The sequence below is a fragment of the Acomys minous genome, assembly GCF_964271855.1.
Source record: "Acomys minous genome assembly, chromosome: 17".
Taxonomy (NCBI): domain Eukaryota; kingdom Metazoa; phylum Chordata; class Mammalia; order Rodentia; family Muridae; genus Acomys; species Acomys minous.
This window is the reverse complement of record NC_140500.1, coordinates 30,992,074-31,016,998: the sequence shown is the minus strand read 5'-3', so window position 1 is coordinate 31,016,998 and position 24,925 is coordinate 30,992,074. Positions and strand designations below refer to the sequence as shown.

The window sequence follows — 24,925 nt, the reverse complement described above, 5'->3', positions numbered from 1 at the left end:
TAGCTTTTGTCTTAATGTTCATTTTGTTCCAGCCGTTGACAGTCAGCTGGACCTTGTGTAGGCTAAACACATGGTGAGAGTTCACCCTTACATTTTCTCAGTTAAAATCTATGGAAGCCCCGTAAGGCTGACCTCAAAGAACTTGGTAGGTGGTGGTGGGCTTGTGAATTATGGTTCCCCCATGGGTCCCTTCAAGGCTTGTCTTTAATCTTAAAGAAGGTGAGTGTGGATAATTCCTAGAGCAGTGCTGCTTTGCTGGAAAGTTCTGACTCTCAGGAGACATTTTGCAGTATCTGCAAATATGTTCACTCACTACAGTTAGGCCTGGTCCTGTCTCACATGTCCCTCATTCCCAAGTCACAATGGGCCTAGCCCTAGCTGCCAGGGCCTCATCATCCCAGGTTCTGTCTCAGTTTTTTCTATATATAATATCATAGCTGGCTCTCTCACATGCTGCTGGTCCCCACTCAACCCATGACTTGAATAAAACCCTGTTGTTTTTTAATTCATGGAGCCGGTGACTGCCTGACATAACCTCATGTTTATGAATCAATATATTCATGGTTAGTAGCATCAGTTAGAATTTCATCTCTGTATAAACAACAAAAAATGTTTGTGTGTTATGCACTGTGGATTACCTGGTACCTAGGACAGAGCCCAGGACATGAGACTAGCCTAATAACTATGAGATGGATGGGTAGATGGGCAGATGGATAGATGGACAGACAGGTGGATGGATGAATGGATGAGTGAATGGTATATGGTGGGTGGTAGGTGTCTTCATGGATGGTTAGTAATGGAGAAGATGGATGAAAGAGTGGGAGATGAGTGGGAGGCTGGATAATGAGTAGTTGAGTAGATGGATGGGCTGATGGAGGTGGAGGGGTCAGTTAGATGGATGGTAGATAAATATATGGGTCACATGGATGAATGGTAGATGGAGGGATAGGTGGTTGAGTTGTTAGGTGGATAGGCAAGTAGATAGATGAATGAGGAGATTAAATGGATGGTGGGTACATGTGTGGTTGAGTGGATGGTGTTTGGGTAGACAGAGAAATAGATGTGTGACTAGGTCAGTGGATAGTAGCAGGGCGAGCAGATGGATGGATGAGTGGGCAGGCAGATGAGTCGATTGATGGATGGGTAGATTGATGGATGGATAGATTGATGGATGGATGGGCAGCGGGTGGGGGGGGCAGATGGGAGGGTGGGTAGTAGAAGTAGATAATTAGATGCCAAATGGTAGTTTATCTTAAGAAACACCAACAGAGATGAGTAAAAAAAAAAATCTTTCTGGATGCCTGTCCTAGAGACCTTGGGGAGCTTTGATTTTCTGTCTGAAGGAAGAAGGAAGGAAGGAAGGAAGGTGGTTTGCAAACAAGCATGGATCAAAATAATGAATGTCTGAATACATACAGGAAGTGGTCAGAGTGACATGATTATAGGCAAGAGTTGGTGATCAGCAACCATATGTAATGTGGCTTTAAAGAAAGAAAGGTCGTGTTACCCTCTCCAGCCATGGCTGTCAAGCTAAGAAATCCAGGCTTCTTTGGTGGTCTGTGGGTGGTTGTGGAATGTTCCTGAGTGAGAGGTTGATTGGCATAAAGAAAGCTGTAATTTCAGAAGGCTGCCGAGCTCAGGACAGACTGAGCAAAGCCAGGCAGTGTGTTAGAGAGTCGGCTGTTTTTGAATCTGTTCTGCTCTTTGTTTTCCTATGTCGCTATGGTTTGGAAGCTCTCTCTCTCTCTCTCTCTCTCTCTCTCTCTCTCTCTCTCTCTCTCTCTCTCTCTCTCTCTCTCTCACCTTCAGACTGTCCCCTTACATGCTTCTAGAAGGGAGAAACATACTTCTACTTGTTTCCTGTTCCCATATGGATGTGGCCAGGCTGGATGAGGCAGCTAGTGTTGGCCTCTTCAGGGGTCTAGAAAGGACAGCAGAACAGTGAGGAGGGGAAGAGGGAGACGTAGAGCCTCATATCCAGTGAGTTACTGGGGCTTTAGCAAAGCAGGTGTCTACATGCTGAGGATGGATGGGGGACTTGTAGTGCCGTAGGGTCATGAAAAGGCATCACACCTATGATGTTATAGGTGGCTGCGGCGGAAGCTCAGAAGGCTGGACAGAAAAGAGGTAGCAGGGCCACTTCCAGGAAACACCCAAAGTCCCTCATGATATGTGCTCAGTGCTGTAGGTGACAAGCTGACCTGGAACAAGAGAAATACATCTGTCTAATGACCCCAGACTGGCCCTTTGAGCTGATGTGCCCAGAACATATTTATGGAGTATAGTCCCTGGCTTTCAAATTCCGAGTATCCACTCCTGCTATCGGGGAGCAGGTGGGTAGATATAGTTTATGTTTTTTTAGGAAAGGTTTTTAATTGAAGAGGATCTTTCATTAATATGTTTTACTTTTGGGGGGCATGTTTTAAGCTTAGAGGAATAGAAAGCAGAAAATCCAAGGGACTTTGTTTCCCCAGTACTCCAGGTTTCTGTCATTGTTAGGGTAGTCCATTCCCCCATATTACAGAGCCATTATTGATGTCATATAGTTACTGAAATCTATAGTTTTATATTTACTTTAAACTTTGTTTATTTGTGTCTACACACATGCACCATAGCACACTTACAGAAGTCAGAGGGCTACCCAAGGGGGTTAGTTCTTTTTTTTCACCATGTGGGCCCTGGGATCAAACCCAGACCATCATGCTTAGCATAGCAGAAGATTCCTGTGCCCTCTGTTTTGGGCATTTTGCAGACATTCTGTCGATTTGGCCAGCCATGTAACGACATGTAAGCAGCATTACAGTATCATACAAAGTAAGATCACTGCCAGTGCCCTAAAATGCTTGTGTTCTACCTGTTCACACTCACTCTCCTGACATTTTCCCTGTTTTCACAGTTTTGTATCTTTCCAGAATGATCTCTAGTTGGAATGGTGCAAATGTAGGCTTTTCATCCTGGTTTCTTTTGTTCACACCTCACTACACAAACTGCTTTCAGGCCAGCCACACTGTCTCCAGGAGCTTGTCAGAAATGTTGACACTCTGGCTCCATCATAAACCTGCTCCATCAGAGACTGCACTTCAGCAGTGCCCTCAGGTGACTGGTGGAAGTTTGAAACATTCTGGTTGAAGAGAACATTCCAGGCAGGTGAGACTTGTCAGATAAATCAGTAAGGGCTCATATCTGAAAAGGCGGTGGTCCTTGGGACAGGTACTGCAAGCAAGAATTTTTGGAGCTTGGGACTTCTTTATGCCTTCCTGCCTACTCTACAGTGGAATGTGTAGAGGAACACCCCAGGCTTCCTGGACGTGGAATACAGTGGGCCCCTTGGAGGACTACACCCCTAGAGCTGTGCTGTCCAGTAAAGTAGCCACAAGTCATGTCTGTTTAAATCTACTGAAACTAAATCGCATTTATAGTTCAGTGCCTCCATTTCTCTAGGTAAGTTTAAGATCCTCAATAGCCATGTATGACCAGTGCTCATTACAGTGAGAAGTCAGAGGTCTCTAGAGCAGTGGTTCCCAGCCTTCCTAATGCTTCACCCCTTTAATACAGTTCCACATGTTGTGGTGACCCCCAATCATACAATTATTTTTATTGCTACTTCATAACTCTACCTTTGCTAGTGTTATGAATTGTAATGTAGTGTATCTGTGTTTTCCAATGGCCCTAGGCAACCCCTGTGAAAGGGTCATTTGACACCCCCACCACGGGGTTCACAGCCCACAGTTTGAGAACTGTTTCTGTAGATCAATGAATTGAAAGAAGGAACATATGTTGAAATGGGACTTATTAGATTGGTTTGCAGGATGCAGAGTAGTCCAACAATAGCTGGCTCACACTGGAGAGGCCACCAGCCTGATAGTTGTTCAGTTCATGATGCTGGATGTCTCCGAGGAGGTTCCAATCTGGTGCTGATGGCCCAGAAGAGTCCTGAGGAGATTCTGGCCTTTGGTCTGTTATCAACGAAGCAGCCAGCAGTAGTCAAAGTACGAAGGCAGATAGACTTGCCAGCAAGCACGAAGGCATGCAGGAAAATACAAAGCTTCTTTCTGTATTTTTTTATCTGTGCTTCCATCAGAACACACTGCCCACATTTAGGGTGGGTCTTCCTGTTTCAAATAATCTGATGGAGAATATTCCATATATGGGTGTCCAGTGGGCTTGACTCTTAATTCATTCTGGATCCAGGCAATTTGATGACCATGATTAGCTATCACAGAAAGCATGTTCATGGAAGGATTTTTACCTTTATAGAGATGTCTGCTGGGCTAGTAACAATGTTTAGGGCTGAAGACCCCAAAGGAGGAGATTCTGTAGAAACTGACACACAAGTTTCCCGGGGGCCTAAACATGGAACTGTCACCTTGTCTTCCTGATGACATGCTGTCCACTCTTGTGGCTGTCCTTCCTCTAGCTTCAGGAGCCCACTGATCTCTAGCAGAGTTCTGAGGATGCCACTAAAGATCAGAACTGTTTATCTGGACAGGAAGAACCACTATGAAGGTTCACGTGTGAGTCGTGCAGGAGACTGTGAGGGCACCCGTGTGGGGAGAAAGGGTCTTTCCTGAGCCCAAGGGAGAATGTGGAAGGTGTGGATGTTGACTCAGCTAGTGTGGCTGTCATCAGTCCCATCCTCTGTATGAACAATACATGGCAGATCAGACAGACCTCTCTAAATACCACTCATCAGCTCAGTTATTGCTGTCGATATTTAAGTTCTGCCTTACTATGTTTTAGGATTCAATAGTTGGACCTTTATGACATGATTTAAGTGGTTTCTTTGCTCCCTATTGTTTTCATTCCTTTCTATAGGATTACATTTCTTCCTTGCTAAAATGCATCCTTTACTACTTCTTCCCACAGGGTTTTTAGAGGAACTAAATCCTCTAGGCTTATGTATCTAAAAGGCATTTATTTAGTTCACTCTTTCTCTTGAGTGATAGTTTGGCTGGGTACAGAATTCCAGGATGGTAACTTCTCAATTTCATGTTAGACTTGAGTGTCTATATTGATGAGAACAGCATGTAATTATGCATATATCTGGTACTTCCATGTTGCATCCTATGCTGAAAAATAATTTTGTAACTTCTTTACTCACTACAAGAAGTTCACTTTTTCTGCTTTCAGTTATTCACAGTCATTCACCTTAACTTCTAGTCATGCCTAGAGCTCAAAATTTTAACTCTATCCTCAAGAATGTGTTTAAACTCTAGTTTCTTGGGCTTCTGTTTGTTCATATGTCATCATAGGTTTCTGGGGTGGTTTTTTTTCTCCTTTCATCATTGACTTCTCTCATTTCTTCTGTCAATCGGGAGACATTTCTATATTCCTCCAAGCCAGACTATGAGTCTAAAATGCCAACTATAAATCATGCTTGCGTGTTCTATGTACCTCCCATGACGATAACCTTGATCATCAGTATTTGTCTCTCTTTATCTACTGGTCTTAAGGCCAGAATACTAATTCTTTGAGCAGCAAATGAGTATCCAGTGAAGTGTCACCTCATCATTCTTAATTCAAATATGAACAAGAACAAGGCATATTTCTTGGTTGATGATTTTCTGAAGACCATATTTTGACTGTCAATTTGCTTCTTGTTCAGAGTGCAATTATGTTTATTAAGGTGTGTGGTAATGAATGCAATGCAATTAATTTCTTTCCTATGGTAACAAACTGGGGAAATAGTATCTGGGACCAACTGCTTCCTTGATGAGGAGTACCTGCGTACCAGAGAGAGGGTGTGGCTTATCCAAGGCCACAGTTGGTGGAGAACTGGATTGAGACATAGGACCCAAAATGAAACATCTGTCACTTTTTCCAGATTTTTGAATCTGCCTCCTCACTTGTGAAATAATGACTCTAGGTTGACAGGGACTAGAGTCCTGACTCACTAGCTTTGTAAAGGGGTTTGACCTCTATGGACATCCATCTTAACTGACCCTGTCCTTTCTACTTCTGTTGGTGGTGGGGAGCATCGGGTATACCGACATGGAGGAAAGTCCCCTGAGATTTGCAGAGGCCATAGGGAGGGAGGTGGAGGAAGCTCCCATCAGCCCCACACTTGCACCACAGTTCCAATGAGCACCTCACTGGAACACAGTGGTTTCTGATGATTTCTGACCCAGCACAGCTTTGTGAGAGAGTGAGGACTCTTTTGCCCGCGAGCAGCACGATGATGGGCCGTTGATAGCTCTTGGGTGACTGGGATTGTGACAGTTGATGTCCTTCTCTATGCAGACTCATTGGTGTGTGAATCTCCTGTCCCATTTCTTTCACTTCTCATACGCAAGCTGAGCGCCGGAGCACCCACAGGGCAAGCCCCGCCCTGCTTGGCTCACAAAGAGCTCAAGCCTGGCTCCACTCCTTGATTAGAACCTTAGTGACATTTCACCGGGAACAGGCAAGGGGATACAGCTCCTCCTCCTCCAACCCTACAGATGCTTAGGTCATTGTCTTGCAAACCTTGGGAGGAGGCTATGCTGCATGATGGGAACCTCCCCCACTTAGCCTCTGAGGATCCAGCACTATCACTAACCATAAACAAGCCACTGTCTCTCCCTGTGCCAAGGCTCCCCTCAGCTACAAGAGAAGGTTATTGAGTAAAATTACTGGCTTTTATCTTATTACGATCAATAGCCCTTCAATTTTCTACTTTTGATTCTTCCACTTGGGATACCTCTTCTTTGGGGGAGGTGGCTGGTGACCTGTGCTTTGGGCTGGGTGAAGGATCTCTGCCCCCCAGTGTACTTTCTTTCAGGGGAGACATGTACACTATATACTCAGAGGGTGCCACTGCCCACCAGTAGAACAATCTTAGTCTGTCTCCTGTACTGTTTTATCACTTATGTCTTCTGCAAGCTTCTTCTCAGGCTTTAAAAACATCAGGTGCCATCAGTGAAGTAGTTAGCTCTCAGAGTTACATGCACCCCTGCCCCTGGGAAAACTAGCTTGATATAAATTTTACCACCACCACCTTTGAGGGACTTAGACATACCCCTCCGTTTGCTCTTCTGTCATCGCCTCTTGATTGCTTTAGCACTTTTGTAAACCCAGTTTACATGTTTTCTAAACCCCAGATGCTCCAGTACCTCTTCTGAAGCTTGTAAAGATCACTTCACCATGTGGCCACAAAGCCACTGAAGCCCCACAATTGTCTCAAGGTCCCCGCTGCAGGAGCCTCTCTCCTAGCTCCTCTGTAAACACAGACCTAACAGGCTGAGGAGCTGGGCATCAAGCGCCGCCTCACCTATTCTCTCAGTAATGTCTGTCCTTCCTCTGTTGTCTCTCAGCCCCTGATATTCTTGGGCAACTTAGCTGATGATGGCCAAATGTCACTTATGGCTCTATGAGGCAGTGCACCCAGAACTGGGTTCCTTTGGGTTGTGTCAGATTCTGCAGCCTTTGTCTCAGGGAAGGATGGACAGTTAGGTTACACAGTTGCTCCATTTCCACAGTGCTCAGACTGAGACACTATTCTCACACCTTACAACCTCACCTGCCAGACCGTGAGAGCTCTTCCAGTTCTTGTCTCAAAGTCTTTCCCAATCCAGATGACTCAGATGAGTGGTTCCTGGCTATCTGTGCCCTGCACTGAGCCATTGTTAGGGGGGTTTTCTTTTCTTCAAAGCTAAAGATGAGACCTGCAGGCTTTCTCTTCTATCTCTTCTGCCTCCTTCCCTCCCCATACACAGTCTGATTCTTCTTGTGAGGGCCAAATGTCTGTGTCTCAGTAAAGAATCTTTAGCACATATTTAACTGTGCTGTCTTTTTCCTGTACCCTACCAGCTATAAGAAATGGCAAGTCGGCATCTCCACCTCCTTCCTCCTCACACACATGCACACACACACACACACACACACACACACACACACACACACACACCACACATTCACATACTTTTCCTGCCAATTAAGGCAATAATGTAGAAGAATAACACCCACGTGTCTCTTTATTCTAAGTCCTCCTACTTAGACAGGTTCTTTCTGGACAGACAGCTCAGCCTCTATTGTGTGTCTTATGATCCACAGCAAAGGTCACTTAACAGCCTGTGCATGAGTCCAGCCTGGAATGCTACGCTTGGGGTTGGCAATATATTCTCTAGTCCTTCTGACACGAGTGTGTCCTCATGTTCATGCAGTGGACGTCACTCCTCGAGGAGGCACATGGCACATACCCTAAGATGTCTGAGATATTCCTTGTCAACCTAGAGGGATCTGGAATCTTATAGGAGACCACACACACACACACACACACACACACACACACACACACACACATACACACACACACCCGTCTGGAAGTATTTGGCCTCTGGGTATGCCTAGAAGAGATTAGCTTGGTAAGGCTAATTGCTGTGGGAAGCCCCACTTTATCTTATCAGTGGATTGGACCAACCCCCGCCCCCGCTTGTATCAGGAGCGGGGAGCTCAGGACACCCAAGTCTAAACGATAAATCAGTGAGTTCATGAACAGCTGCATCAACAAAATGCTCCCCCGACCCCACCCCCAGCACGAGTGACCATCACAGGAAAGTTGCCTTGTTGGAGCTCCATTGTGGAGCCTCCTCTCACGTGTTACCTCTGCTGCCTGTATAGCCTTGGTTATAGCCCCTGTGAGTCTTATAATATTTCAGGCTTCCAGAATCTTTACAGCTTCCCTCCTCCTGCTCCTGCTCCTCCTCCTCCTCTTCCTCCTCCTCCTCTTCATCCTCCTCTTCCTCCTCCTCCTCCTCCTCCTCCTCCTCCTCCTTAGGAGCCCGTGTTTCTACTCAGAGGGATGACTACACAGCAGCGTGGCTGAACAGGAATCCTAGCTCATCTCCAGCATGTCCTGGGGAGTGTCTCCTCTTCCTTTCTCTTCTAGGGCATGTCCCCTCTGCCTTCAGTACAGGCAGCCTCCCCCGCCACCCTCACCCCCAGATTCAATCACTGACATTCACTGTGTTTGTTGCAGATTGAAGTTCTCCATCCCTCCTCCATCCAATTTATCTCCTGTGCATTTTAAAGTGTGCTGTAGACACGTGTGCCCTTCACCAGGACACGTCAGCCTTCGTCTCTTGATTTATTGCCTTAATGATCATTCTTGGTTTTGCTGTTCGAGATATAGCCCTGGGACGTCACCTAGGGAGGCATGAGTAGTGAGGACCTTGGCTCACTCTCTGTGTGCCTTTGCCCCAAGGTGTGGGACACTGTGTTGCAGAGAATGCTTTGGGAGGATGCGTTGCCATAGCTGCCACATCTCCTATTTGTCCTCCTGAAGAAGCCAGCTCTCCTATATGCTGGCCTGCAGACCTTGCTGTGATTGGAAGCAAGGCTCCTCCTCAGGGTTCTGAGGCAACAGCATCCAGCTGTGATGTCACTCCCCAGCCACCCAAAGGTTAAATCCTCAGCCCTTTGCATGCCACCCTGGACTGCCATGCCAATCAAACTCCCAGGTACCGAGAACTTTTCAAAGCTGTCACTTCTTCTTTTCAGATGAGCTGAGGACAGACCATGTGAACGGGTGGCAAGGTGCCCTTTCAGGTTGGCCAGGTTTCTGGGAGCTGAGAGTACCTTGAGAGGAGGTAGGTGGGTTGGTGAAGGCTGAGCTTCAAGATACATGAGAACACTGGGTTTTAGAGAGCAGAGGCTGGGGACAGATGTGTAGCCCATTTGTGAACTCTGAACCTGCGCTGGGTAGGGAACACAGTGATTCCCTGGAGGATTAAAGGTATCAGAGAAGGTGCCAGAGGATGAGTAGAGCCTTACTGCTGTGTGGAAACTGAAGAGGTCAGACTCAAAGAAAGCAGGAGCCTGCAGATCGAACCAATCTCGGTTCAATAAACAAAACCGCATCTTTGGTGACCGTGAAGGGCCCCCTTCATCACTGTTCTCCCCTAAATAATATGCAACAACTCTCCCATGGGAGAGAGCCAGTCACCACGGACAAGATAATGTGTAGGAGATGTGCAGAGCCTGGCACAGACACTGCACTGTTTTATTTAAGGACTGCATGCCCTGGCATTTTGGTAAAGGGGGAAGGTCCTGGTACTAGTTCCCAGTAAAATCCAAGGGTTGGCACACTTGAAAATCACTGAGAGGGTAGATTAAAGTGTTCTTACCTCACACCACACTGTGTGAGAGAATGTGTATGTTAGTTAGTTTTGATTTGGCCATTTGCTCTCCTGAGAGTACCTGCTGCCTGAGAGACCTGGCTCCAGGGAGACCCAGGGACCCTGAGGGGAAGCCTTAGAAGCCAACTCTCTGGGACGTGTCCACTGCCCTGGGGAGCAGAGACGTTGGTCCTCAGAGAGAGCTGGGCAAGGGTGATTATTGGGGGTGAGGTGGTTCCAAGCCAGGAGGAAGCCAGGCCTCCTCCCCTGACTGAAGCTGCACAAGCAGGCCTGGGGTGGAGACCGTGAGCAGTTCCCTGAGGGCATGGAACACACTTTCCTCTGTCTCCCTAGCTCAAGCTCCACACAGCCCTAGACCCTTCACAAATCTTTTAGATACACACAAGAGTGATCTATTCTGGCCACTTAGTGTTGCCGGTGAGCCCTTTGCATGAACTGTGACAGTTCACAGCTGTGCCCTCACAGCCAGAGAGAAACTGAGGCTCCAAGAATTGACCTCTCCAAGGTCTCCCCGAAGAGCTGGGGTTCCACCCAGGCTAACTGACCCTGCGTCCTCCAGGTCAGCTGCTTGTCTGAGGTCCTTTCTGCTTCGACTCCTGCTAGGTTACAGGCTCCTGAGTAGAGGGTCGTGGGGATCTGACCACTTCTGAACTCTCATATTAGGGAGCTGTGTAGATAGTGGTCAGAAAAATGACTTAGAAACAGTCTCTGCAACCGGTTAGCTTCTTAGCTGCAGGAAAGCTCAGCGGTTTCTGCCCAGACCTAAAGTGCAGTTCAGAGCCCATTAAGCGCCTGCTTCCTCATCATCCCTGGCCACAGGGGACTCATCCTGACATAGACCCTCAGCTCCGGAGGAAGCGGAGGAAGCTCATTGACTCCTGTGGTTATCTGAAGTCCCCAGGCAACGCGGGTCCCCTCTAGGAGGCTCCTAAGGGACTCAAGTGTGCTCCCACTCAGCATCTGAAATCTGTTCATCACAGAATTGAGTAGTCTCTTCCTGCAGCCTCCCCATGAGTCCCACGGGCACATTTCTGCTTGATAACTTTGAATCACTTCCAACCAAAGATGCATCGATAAATTAGTACCAGCTCCATGGACTCCACAAGCCTCTGGGATGCTCCTCATCCTGCACTTGGCCCCTATAACCTCTGGGCCTTTGTTTGCATCTTTGCTATCCTGCTTTCTTCCAGTCTGCCAGGCTAATACATGCACCAATGACCTACAAAAATGTATGTATTTGTTTAGGGTACCACTGTTTCTGTAATGGGCTCAACTAATCCTGAAGTCTGTCCATGACTTCCTTGCCTGAGTTGTCAGGGCTAGATGATTATCTCCCAGGTGTTGCTCCATTCCCAGATCTGGCTGGTAGCAGACCCTTCTCACCATTGCTGGACTGAGGACAGAAGAGGGTGTGATTGATTAGTAATGCCTGCCATGGCAGCGGTAAGAGTAGGGTATGCACATCACATACTGGCCATCTTCATTTCTGTCTAGTTTCTGTCTTTTATGTATTAGGAAACCAAGGCTAAGAGAAAAAGAAAGGGATTTAAGAGAATACTCATGAATTTCAGGGACTATCTGCAACAAAACCCAGGTCCCCTGCTTTTTCAGTCCACCATGTTCCTCATGTGGTCTGACAGTTAGGGTTCTGCATGGACCTCAAGGCCTGTGTTCCTGTGCTCTGAGTCTCAAGCAGTGGTGACCACTGTTCTTGGGAATTTGCCAGGCAGGGGACAAAGAACTGGGTGTTCTCATTGAGCCTCATCCTTGCTAAAGCAGACAGACGATGCTCAGGGAACACAAGGGCATGCTGGGAGGTCTCAGTTACGTGTGCGGGGAGACACAGTAAAGTGGGCACTCTTCCACTGGATAGCTGTATTCTGTCTCTCCACTAACCCTTTTCTCTAGGCTAGACTCCATACTACCCATGGCCCTCAGAGAACACAAAGTATCCCTGACTTTGAACCAATTCCACAGTTATTAGAGGAAAGAATGTGGCCATAGGGGGAGGGGCTAAGGCTTGATCCCAGGGCCAGCTTGGCTGACACAAGAGAGTATGCCAGCTCAGGGTTGGACTTGGGAGCTAGAGTTTGGCTTGGTCCAGGGCACACTGGCCTGGTGCTGTCTGTGGGTGAGGGCTACTGCTGCCAGCCCAGACCCCTGCCAAGGCAAGACTGGCCCTCTGATCCAGGTCATTTAGAATGAGATGGTCATCAGCTCGGTGTTCACAATGAGGGTGGGACACCTGTAGCTCTTAGCAGGAGCCAGTGGGGTGTATGTGTGCGTACCAAGTTCTGCACGGGAAATGTGCCATCTATGATGCTAGGGATAATCCCCTGAAGAAGTCCTAATCTTGGCTTAACTGGACCCCTGAACCCATGGACAAACCTTGAGGAAGGTCCAATTTGAGAGGGAGTCTTGGCTCTGAACCTCCCCCACTGAGCCCTTGGAAAATGGGGCTCAGCACCTCGTGTGATAAGTTGGGACAGGTATGCAAATCCCCCGGGATTTTACTACATAAGGCACCAAAGGTCACTGCCACGTACCCATCCATTCCCTCTGCTTTCTGTGTCTTGGACACAACCTCTCGGCATCCTGGGCAAAGGTCCAGCCACACTGACCCCTGCTCACCACTGCACACACAGGGGCCACCAGGGTCAGCCTACACACCCAAACTCCACACACAGCCAGCTAGCCAGCGCCTCACTACCCACAGCTCAGCCCTTCAGCCTGCTGACACTTTACTGGCAGGTCCGGGGGTGGCCAAGGCCAGCTGCCTAGGGAAGGGCTTGGCACCCACTCGAGAAGCAACAGAACACGTTTCCAGTGGGGCTTCTAAGCCAAGATCCCCGGCCCCTTCCCACCACCACCACCCTGCTGGCCCTGCCGACCCAGCACATTAGCATTTAAATATATCCAAAGTCAGCTCCCCAAACCCTCTTCCCCATCGAAGCCACCAGCGAGGAGCATTTGAATCCTTCTCCTGGACTCCAGGCCCCTCATAATGGCCATACTGTATTCACTTGCTTCTGTATGTGGCATTAGCCGGGAGAAGGAGCGAGGGTGCCTAGCAACCGGGAGGAGGCTGAGAAAGAGGTGGGAAGGAAGTGATTCTCATGTAATTATTCACTTCCACAAAAGCCGTTGTCAGGTACACACTGGAAACACAGCTGTTTCATTCTTCTCTTAACCTACTTTTAATCCTTTCAGAAGCCTTCCCAATAGAAAAGGTGGAAAGAAAGACCTTGATTCAGTCAGCCCTTTTCTGCCAGGCTATATCGTTATGTTTTTGCTTCAAATGAGGACTCCACTTTAAAAAAGGTGTGTGTGTGTGTGTGTGTGTGTGTGCCTATGTGTGTGTCTGTGTCTGTCTGTCTGTCTGTCTGTCTGTCTGTCTGTCTGTCAGGAAAATGTTCAAGAAAAGGCTGGGAGTCACTGAGCCCTGTCCTGGCTCCAGAAGTCAAAGGCTGCAAACACTGTTGGGTCTGGCAGTTTTCACATTTCATCTTTTTCACTGGGCATTCAGAAGGCAGGGAGCCTAGGAACAGAGAAATACTGGCTCTTTCTACCCATCACTGGTTCTTGCACTCATGGCCAGAGGGGGCAGGTGCGTCTGTGCCATGTAGATGATTCTCTGAAACCTGATTAGTGTGGACGCAGGTTGGATATTGGAAAATACATGAGAGTTTGTTTCCCTAGCATTCAGAGCATCCCAGGAAGGGGCAAGTGCAGTCTATGCTTTTGTTTTATGTACATTGGTCTTTTGCCTGCATGTATGCCTGTTTGGGGGTGTCGGAACTCCTGAAACTGGAGTTACAGACAGTTTTGAGCTGTCATGTAGGGACTGGGAATTGAACCCTGGTCTTCTGGAAGAGTAGCCAGTGCCTTTAACTGCTGAGCCATTTCTCTACCCCCCACATTGCAGTCTATGCATACCTTGAATTCTATTGCGTTTTGCGTTCCGTTCTACCCCATACCTTCTATTCATCCGTTGTTCATCAATGGCAGACCTGAGGCTCAGCGAGATGAGGCAATCCACCTAGGGTAACAGAGAAGTATAGCAGAAGAGTGAGACCCCAGCCTGCATCTGCCCACCCAAAGCTTTTGCCCTGTTCACAAATCCCTGTGAGGCTCAGACCAAGGGCACTGGACAGAAACTCTCCACCAATGTTTTTCTGACTCCTCCCTGTCCCTTGAAGCATTTGTTCCCAAGCCAAGAATGACTACTACTATACCTATGTGGGGGTCCATCGCCCTCAAACTGAGTGGGTGGAGCTCCCCTCTCCAGCTGCTTGCTGCCTAGTCTAAGTAAAGGGCAAAAGAACACCCACTATGGCAATGAGACTAAAGGACAGCTGAGATGTACCATGTGACTTGCCCAGCCCTTGATATTCCAGGCTCTGATACAGCTGTTTGGAGCCACTGTGGTAACCAAGGTTACTGCTGGCATACACCTGTTCTTACTAGTGCCTTCATAAAGCCCACCCTGAGACACAGCCATTGGCTCTGACCAGCGGCAGGCTCTTCACAGACCTGAAGGCACATCCTTGCTGGGGTTTCTCTATGGTGACCCACACCACCTGGGATGCCTTCAAAGAGCCAATTTCTTCCAGGTCACTCTTGGTCCCCCTCACCTTCCTCTCTCTGCCAAATGTTGTTCCTTCTTCATCTTTGTCTCTACTGAGATGAGCTGAGTGAACTGGTCCTTACTGTCAGAGATCAGCCAGTGCATCTGTGTTACAGGGGAAGAGATAAAATGACAGTTCCTACACCAACCCCTGTCTCTGTCTACTCTGGATATTTGGACAGAGCCTATCCTGAGGAAGGGTGAAGTTCACTAGGCCCCTTGGCTCATTTAACACTGTGACTAGGGTGCCGAGTCCCCTGTGGGTGCCATTCCCGGCTCTCCCAGGAATGAACTCTGATTCCATCCCATCCTTTGTGTATGAGCAGAAAAAAGAAAGACATAGTCCCTACCCAAGTGCCCTGGGTTAATCATCCCTCTCTGAGAAGCACTGAAGGCATAAAGCTTTCGTCCCCACATGTGGATAAAACAAAACATTCTACAGGTAGGCTTAAGGGCAGGGCTACAGAGATAAGGTGAGCCAAGTATCTACGAACTATACCTCTAACTTTGGTGTAGATGGTAGCCCTGGAGTGGATGCAAATAGTATGAACCAGAGCATGTTATCCCTGCTGACTGGGCCACCCATTGTGGCAGTCTAGGCTCTGAGTATGGAGAGAGAGAGAGAGAGAGAGAGAGAGAGAGAGAGAGAGAGAGAGAGAGAGAGAGAGAGAGAGAGAGGGAGGGAGGGAGGGAGAGGGAGAGGGAGAGGGAGAGGGAGAGGGAGAGGGAGAGGGAGAGGGAGAGGGAGAGGGAGAGGGAGAGGATTTGTCCTTGTGTCTTCAGCTGTCCTTCCTGAATCCTGAGGGTCCTACTAGGCAGTCAAGTAGCACCCTGACCCATGTTCTGGGGCTCCTTAGAACCAGTTGTCCTAAAAACCATGAAGGGGCTTTTCCTGTTCCCACACAGATCTGCCCTAAAATCCCTGAATGTGGACTGCCCTTGCAGCGAGGCCAGCACGCCCCCCATTCATCCTGCAGAACACGGGGAGGATCCGCTCCTCCACTGACCCGGCTTCCTTAGAGTTTGTTTAGTGAGACTGTTTTTCCTTCACGTTGTGTAGGGGGCAGGGATAGGAAGCCACTTCTCCCAGGAGTCTCCACCTCTGCATCTCCTGGGAGATGCAAGCCGAGGGGCTGAGGTGTGTGAGCCCCATTTACCAACATAGGGTCATTTGTTTTCTGGAATTCCGGGGGTGCTAGGTGCATGCTGAAAACCAGGGGACTCTCCTGCCTTTCTCTGAGACGCAGGCTCATGTGTGGTCCAGCTGCCCTCACATGGAAACTGCAGCAGATAACTGATTAAACTCATTAGCTCCTGTCTACACCAAGTGGCCAGGCTGGCATGCAGGAACAACAGTGTCTTCATGCCACAGACATATCTGCTGTACCCATTTATTGAGGGGAGGAACCTTGCAGGCTCCATGTACAGACATCCCATGGCTCTTCATGGAACGTTCACAAGAAACCAGGCCTGGAATGTCCTCAGGCTCTGCTCTGCCAAAGATACACGCATCTTTAGTAGAAAAGTTGATACCAGGGCTGTTGAGATGGCTCAGCAGTTCAGAGCACTGGCTGGTCTCACAGGGAACCTGGATTGAGTTTCCAGCACTCATATCGAGTTGTTCACATCCATCTGTAACTGTAGATCCAGGAGGCCCAGCACCCTCTTCTTGCCTACTTGAGGAGAGCAAGCAGGTACACACACACCACATAAATAAAAAAGAAACTTAAGCATTAAATTAAAACATTTTAAATTTTTTAAAAAGGTTGACATCAATATGAGTTTTCCAATGTGGGAGGCGGGAAGGACCAATGGGGGGCGGTTTAGAATTCAAGATCGAGAGTATTAAGTTACTGCAAAAACCCCAGGGACTTTTCATCTCTCCACCTTCAGCTCAGATTTTTGTGTTTAGCTCCAGACTTAACAACTGTCTCCTGAGCATCTCTTGATGTCACAAGCTTGCTTTTCCAAATGAAGGCTTTACTCATCACCCCCAAGAAGGCCACCTCCCTTAAAAGGGAGTGATGTTGACCTTGGGTGTTGTGCTGTTTCTGCTGTCGGCTCAAATCTCTGTACTCTTCCCCAGCCTCCACTTTCAAATAGCAATATAGCAATAGAAAATGAAACACACATTTCAATTTTCCGGCGTACCCTAACCCCAACAGAGAAGTGAGAAAAGTAAAAGAGAAATCTATTGGCAGCACCTTTGGGGTGGTAAGGTGACTCCAGGAGCCGCAACAGGAAAAGCATGGGGGGGGGCAGTCTGTGAGCTGGGGTAGAGATGAAAGGCAAGCTGAACACCAGGAAGTCCAGGAAACTCTCATGTGCTTGCCCTGAGGAAAGGACTGTGGAATGGCAGACGCTTGGTGGCCTCTCCAAGGATATCAGACCAACCCAAGAGGGGCCATGCGGGATGCAGGTCCCTTGTAATCAGGGAAGGGAAGGCTGAGGCCCTGTGGCAAGAGAACTGACCTTAAACAGAACCCAGTCTGAGCAGACAGAGACAAGGACAAAGAAAATACAAAGGCATTTTGGAGAAGAGGGGAAGAAGAGGGGCTAGGAATAAGGAACGGTGGCTTCGGAAAACATCGATGGCATAGCCATCATTTTAAAGACTCTGAAAGTCACTAAGGAGTCACTAGAACTCCAAAGGCTGGAAACTATACCCTGGGCCATCGCCATCCCTCTGCACAGCAACATCCCCTCTTGTCTACAGCAGAGCAGCAGAAGAGGACGGTGGTCCAGTCCCACATGTGGCTGTCTTAAGAAAACCGTGGGAATAGATAGGGTTCCCATAGGTGAGGGATGTATTGTAGACAGAACCACAAGGCAGCCCAACCCTGCGGTATCCCAGAGCCAGCTGAGAGAGACAGATGCATTAGTGAGTAGTTAGAAAGAAAGGAAGAAAGAAAGAAAGAAAGAAAGAAAGAAAGAAAGAAAGAAAGAAAAGAAAGAGAAAGGAAGGAAGGAAGAAAATTCTGGAAGAGCTACCAGGAAGGACCACTTGCTCACAAAATGAAAATAATTAAAATAAAAGAAACTGGGTATGGCCATGGAGAGCATCATGAGGTAAAGAGAGACTAGCAAGGAAAAAAAATAGAGACCAAGTCATAGATGCAAGAGATACTTTAAAATGCAAGAAAGGTCTGGCAAGATGGCTTAGTAAGGAAAGGCACTTGCCACCAAACCCAACAACCTGAGTTCGATGCCCAGAACCCACGTGGGGAGAAGACTATAGACTCTACTCTCACAGTTGTTTACTAACCATAGGCACACAGTTGCACATATGCATCCTCGCACATGCATACACAACAACAAATAATACATAAGCCAACAAACAAGTTATTTTTTAATGTGAGAAAAATCGATTAAGTACAAATCATATATAAAGAAGGCCCAACCCAAGTACAAGTCCCTAGAGAGACTCACTAAAGCAGCAATGAAGAGGCTGTCCTCCTCCTAGAAGGTGAGAGCTTACATCTTGTTAAATTTATTTTTTACCTGAAACTTGCAATGTGGCTCACCTGGGCGAGTGCTTGCCTAACAAGATTTAATTCCAGTTCTGCAGGAGCTGGGCGCCTGTGATCCCAGCACTTGGAAAGTGGAAGCAGGAGGATCCTGGGTTTGAAGTTACCCTCTGCCAGATAAAGAGTTCAAGGCCAGCCTGGGCTACATGAGACCCTATCTCAAAAATGAAACAAAATGAGTTTTTTTTTAACTGATACATAAAATGTAAACATTGAGTATCCTGAGGGGGGTATTATTATATTATGCATGGGATATTATGTATTTCAACATATATATAAATTACATAATGTTTAAAGCAGGTCAAACATCTCTGTCTCCTCAAATATATTTATCATTTTGTTGTGATAGAAACTTTCAAATATCTTTCTTCTGCATTTGTTTTGTTTTGTTTTTGCAGCAGTGCAGGGGATTGAACCCAGAGCCTTGTGCTTTCTGGGCAAGCTTTGCGCTATTGCGGGCAGCCTTCCTTTATTCCAGTGCAGATCTGGCCTCTCCTTAATAGTTCTGATCTCACAATAACAGCCTCTCTCCCAGCCTTGGATGTCACATCAAGCTTGCCAGGGTCCTTTTCTTCTCCATACTATACATTTTATAGTTTTTGTTTTTGTTTTGGGGGTCTTTGAGGGGCACTTGCCCCATTGGCTCTTTTTCACTGCAACCTAATTACTAATTACTAATGACCACATGACAGAGACCACATTAAACTGTCTTTAAATCTCTTCCTTCAAGAAAATTAGCCTGTTGCTTTAGAATTTAGCCTCAGGTAAGTTTTTAGGACAAGGGCAGAGAGCAAAACAAAGTTTTGCCAAAATATCATAAAATAAATGGTCTGTAGCCAGATGCTAATATTGTCCCCCCAAGAAACCTCTTGCGCTGGGCCTCCACAGTCCACATTCTCTCTCCCAAGTGCCTCCAAGGATGGCCCATTAAGCTCTGCTGGCAGCATTCACCTGCCTTTCTAGTCCATAAACTTAAAGTCATCTACATTTGTGAAGAAACTAGCATGGTCAGGCTTGTGATGCGGGCTCAGCCTAAGTTGGGGGAGGAGTAGGTATCCCAAAGAGAATCTGAGGTCCCACTACTCAAAAGGAAGAGATGGGTGCTGAACTTCCAGGAAAACTGTCAGCAAATGAAACTCCATGCATGGGTTTGGGGATGCACATCTTTGGGGTATGTGGACAGGGGCTCTGTGATCTTTTCTAACCCAAGAGTTAAGGACTGCAATGGTGGGGCTCTGTTGAATGTGGTTGAACAGGCGCCTGGAGGCTTCTCCAACTCTGGCCTATGGGAAGCTGAGCTTGCAGGACCATTAGCTACAGGTGTGAGTGACAGTCACCAGTGACCAGTCAGTCACCAAAGCATCTCACAGGGGCGCCACCAGGAGTGGGCGTTCTGTTCCTGAGTGAGCAGCTGGCTGTGTTCTGATGCTCCCTGTTGGTCTGCTTGCTTTTCTGGGAAGAAAGAAGAATGCTCAGAGAGACCAAGACAGGATGCAGCATTTGACAGCATTTGGCTCTCTCCTCTGTCTGCTGCAATTTTTACTTCACTGGACCCTTCCTGCGAGCGCGTAGGCACTCTCAAGTTCCCGCCTCTTTGGAAGTCCCTCCTTGAGTTTTGATTTTCCTTTTCACTGCTACCCTCTCTGACTCTCCAGACATAACAGTGATTCTTGAGCTTTGCAGCAGTTTTTTTTATCACTTTAAATATGCTATTTTTTATTCTTTGAGAACGTCATACAATGTGTTTTAATCATCTTCACCCCCTCTCCTCCCCCAGCCACCACTTTGTGTCTTGTGTTTTAGAAGACACTATCTCACAGCAAAGGCCCTGGTCCTCTGGCTCCTACAATCTTTCCACACCTTCTTCCAAGAGACTCCCTGAGCCTTAGGGGTAGGGCTGTGTTGTAGAAGTAGCCACTGGAGCTGGGTGCCCACGGTCAGTTGCTCTCTGCATTCTGACCAGTTGTAGATTTCTGCGATGGGCTCGGCTGCAAAAAGAAGCCTCTCTGGTGGCAGGTGAGAGCCGCACCTATCTCTGGGTGTAAGGATAAGTATTTTGAAGGCCGTTGGATCAGTACCACTTTGCACCGGCTGTAGTAGGTTCTCCTCTAGGGTCCCATGGCCTCAACAGCCCTGGATAGCTGCCTAGTTTTATGGTGCCGGCCATGAATTCCCTCCTGCAGAGCAGGCGTTAAGTTCGATCAGACGGCTGTTGGTTATCCCAGGCTATATAGGTCATTTCTGCATCTTTTAGAAGCTCTTGCCATTCCGGTCATTGCTTGGGTTCATGGGTGTTACAGCTAGGTAGGACTATTGATTGCTTTCCCCTTAGCCGCTTGCCTGGCTCATTCTGATACTCTGAGAGCTGGTCCTCAGGGAGGAGGCCTCCAGGTCAGATCCAGATGGATTTCTCCTGGGTCCAAATTACATGGTGTCCTTAGTAATGAGGTCTTATCTTCTTTTTCCAGAAGGCGCCAAGGGATATGGCAAAGCTTATATAATTTGGGCAGTTTCTTGGGCTCTTCTTACCAACAGGGCAAAAAGAGGTATCTCATGCCTGGCACTGGGGTTTTGTTGGATAGTTTATGGTTATTGAGAGGTTACCCCAAAACTTCAATTAAACACTGTGTGTATATGTGTAAATTTTTAAGTAAACACAAAATAATATAGTTCCTATGGCTTTTTTCCCCCAAACATGCTTGTGTTTTCTCTTTTGCCAATGCCCATGTCTCAGTACACTTTGATCAGCTAGCAACACACACACACACACACACACAGACACACATACACACACACCATGATGAGGTTAGGAGAGGTTAGCAGACACTCTGTCAGGGTCAGAAGCACTTCTCACACATTACCATGGGATGGTTTCACAAATGTGAGCAGACCCGGGCGGGAGAGCCTCTTCCATGTAAGCAGATGCAGGAGAAGTGATGGTGTCCAGACTGAGGATGCTTGGGGGGCTACGAGGCTGTGGAGAAGAACTGCCATGTGCAAGAGAAAGTTCTAGTCTGGGAGATGTGGATCAAAGCCAGGAGAGTTCTCAGTTTAGGAAATGACTTACATGTTAGAGGTGTCTAAAGATGAAAAATACATGGCACCCCTGTTACCAACAGCAGACAGACAGAAGGACTTAGCAGAGAGTCCGTCCTGAGGCGGGATGCATCACCAGGATGCAGGGGCTGCTTCCGAATCTGCGTGAGGCTGGTTTCGCTCTCTGTGTCTCCAGAAGTGGGTCTGCATGTGTTTCTACCCGTCATGTCTCAGCTGTGTGGTCTTGGGCGGGTTACTTGCCCTCTTTGTTCCCTGGCTATAGGAGGAGGCTATGAGCAACCAACCCTCGTACCCTGTCCAGGGCTGCCCAGGACCGCTGACATTCAAGGGCAGTCTTATGCGGAGGCTCAGCAAGGTGCCTTGCATACCAAAAGTGTCAAATAAAGGCTGCTATGCTACTTCCTGTGTTCGGTGCCGAGTCTCGCCTCCAGGTGGCGCTGGATGTTCAGCCCAAATCCCAGCTTGAGTGTCAGCTGTGGCTTTCCTTAGAGACTTCTAAGTGCTGCGCTTAGCGCCTGGAGGAGGGAGGGTACTGGAAAAGTCAGTGCGATTACCACGGTGTAGGTCACGCTGTCCACAGGAGTTTTAATCAGTGGGGATGTTAGTGACTAAGAAGATGCTGGCTGGCTGCACCCCAGGAAGGCTGACATTAGGGAATCTGTTTTGTAACCTAGTAGACCCAAACATATGCACGTAAGTATGAATTTGCATGCGCGTGCGCACACGCACACACACACCTTCTCTGGACTTGGGACAGCTATATTAACACTCTCTGCACAGTCATGAGATGCTGTCCTCATGGTTATCTTCGCGTGCCAAGAAAAGGGAGTGTTCTTTTGGACTTAAATGTCATGTGGTATAGAAGCAGGACCCATGCTGAGGGTCCACACTCCTGATCCACTCACCCTCACAGCAGGCCTGACAAGGTCCTTAATTCCCTATTTTGCGGATGAGGAAACTAAGCCTTGGAGATGTTATTTTCCAAAGCCATACAGCCGGAGCCAAGGACCTTAAAATCCACATACCATTTTGTTTGATTGGCTTGGTTTTTTGTTTATTGTGGGGTTTTTTTTGTTTGTTTGTTTTGTTTTGTTTTTTGAGACAGGATCTCGCTATGTAGCCCTGGCTGTCCTAAAACTCACTATATAGACCAGGCTGGCCTTGAACTCACGGAGATCTGCCTGCCTCCGCTTCCCAAGTGCTGGGATTAAAGGCGTGCGCCACTGTGCCTGGTTTTATTTACTTATTTTATTTATTTTTTGAAGACAAGGTCTTGCTGTGTGGCTCTGGCCAGGCTAGTCAGTAAGTAGCTAGGCTGGCCTTGAACTCACGGAGATTCTTCTTCCTCATCCTTCTTAGTGTTGGCTTCACAGGCTTGTGCCTGCAGGCCCAGCTCGAAGTCCAAATTCTTGCTATAGAACAGATTCTTATTTACAACCTCTGGAAAAATTTAGAATGCATTAAGGAAATTTCTTTTTAATGATGTGATCCCGGGAGTATAAATGTTTTAATAGGGATTCTCAAGAAGTTGGAAGGTTGTGTATTCCTGTCCTAGAGTGTCTTTGGGGGTTGGGGGAGGGGTTGGTGTCCAACAAGTAAGCTCCCTCCTCCCCACTGGACTCTCCCTCCTCCCACATCTGACTCTCTTCAATGCCCACATTTCTGTGCCCTCCTCCAGGTGTGGGTGGACGCTGGAACACAGATCTTTTTCTCCTATGCCATCTGCCTGGGCTGCCTGACCGCCCTGGGAAGTTACAACAACTATAACAACAACTGCTACAGGTGAGCCCAGCTGACGGAGGGGCAGCCACAGCTTCCAAACCCCCGCCGCAGTCCACAGTGCAGGGCCCAGACCACAGAGAGCTGCCTGTCCGTCCTGCCCTTCCCCCAGGATCACAGGAACAGAGCGGGAAATTGCCGCGTGCAAGCGGCTCCACCCCACAGCCTCAGTCAGGACCCAGTGCCACCATGTGCAGCTTAGGTACATATGCAGTAAGTTGCCCACGGGCCTTGTTTCTGCCTCCTGTTGCTTCTCACAGGCCCAGTGGGCCGTCTCCTGACCCACCTGGAGTGGCTGGTCCCTCCTTGGCCTGCTCTCCTCTTGATCTCCTGCAGCTAGCCTCCATGCAGAGCCTCAAGGAGTCCAGGCAGAGAGGTGACTAAGGCTGTGGATCAGCCTTGCAGACCTGCAGTCTGAGTGCCACCAATGAGGCTGAGGACCCCAGAGGGCCAGTGACAATCAGCAGGGGTGGGTGGGGTGATAAGCTCACTGCCATGTCCCTGACTGCAATGCAGTGTTTGTTGAAGTCCTCACACCTAAGAGCTCAGCACCTGACGCACAAGAGGATAGTCACTAGTGGTGGGGGTGGGGGTGGGGGTGGGGGTGGACAGAGCATCACACTGTGAGAGCCTGGGAGCTCCTTCTGTAGGAAGAAAACTCTGAAGCTGTGATGGGACGCCACCATGAGAACAGACCAATTGAGAAAGGACACCACACCTGTGTCCATCCTGTCAACCAGTTAGCCACAAAGGGGAGCTATCCCAAAGTAAGGAATTAAATGGTAATTTGGAGATGTGAGAAGATGGTAGAAAACTAAAACTGAGGCCATAGAGAAGGGGGGAGTAATTGGTAGGTGCACATGAAAATATATACCACCTCAAGCTTCTGGGAGGAAAGAGAAAATTATTACAACATTACATCAGGAAGCTGGGCCTGATTTTTTTCCTCTCTTGATTCCTATACATTGAAGGTATTAATTTACTCTGAGTTCATGCTGCTTTTATGATGGAAAACAAAGAGTCAGGAGAGCCAGGCATATTAACACACAACGCTAGCATGCAGGAGGCTGAGAGAGGATTGCTGAATTTGAGGCTAGCCTAGGCTACATAATGAGTTCTAGGGTAGCCTAAGATACAGTGAGACCCCCATCTTAGCCCTTCCCCAGGCCCATCCCAGCAAGGAAAATCAAATTAGTATTGATATCATCTGTGTATTATTTAACTCCAAATCAGATATACAAATTATTCATTAAATGAGAAGGCACAATAGTGACATGCAATGTGTTTGGGGGCTTAGACCATAACATGTAAAGTTAAATGTGAATGATTTTCTTTACCAGCAATCCAGCAGCTGATCTGAAAGTGAACAGCATGTATGGATCTAGACATGGTCTCAATCCACATCTGGTAGGAACTCAGCAGGCAGGATTTTTTCCTCCTCTCTCTGTTGCTCAGTGGAACAAAGCAGATGCCTGCAGAAATCTGTTTCCAGATTGTTCTGAAAACAGGTCTGCCCAGCAGTCAATTAATCCCTTTTCCTGACAGCTTAGTCGCCTCTGGAGCTCATGGGGGCCCAGCTTAGCTCCTGCTGGCTTCAAAGCCCTGGTTACATAAGCCTTCCCCAGAGATTGCAGGGAGCTGTAGGGGAAGATGACCAGCCTGGCCTGGCAGGGCCCAACCTCACGTGGCTGAGTGTGTTCACAGGTGAGGCTGGCATCCAGAAACAGTGCTGAGGGGCCCCAGAGGTCCCTCAGAACTCAAATACAAGAAAGTGACCTCCGAGGCCTATGGGAGAGTTGGGATCTGCAGATAGGGACATT

The 24,925-nt window shown here is 48.0% G+C and overlaps 1 protein-coding gene across 1 annotated transcript in view; it reads left to right on the top strand.

The window, feature by feature from the left end:
- SLC6A11 (solute carrier family 6 member 11) overlaps nucleotides 1-24,925 on the top strand; it is a 117,130-nt gene that overhangs the window by 71,870 nt on the left and 20,335 nt on the right. Inside the window, exon 7 of the mRNA XM_084765219.1 lies at nucleotides 23,005-23,108. Coding sequence (XP_084621345.1) covers nucleotides 23,005-23,108 — 104 coding nt within the window. The remainder of the gene's footprint in view (nucleotides 1-23,004; nucleotides 23,109-24,925) is intronic.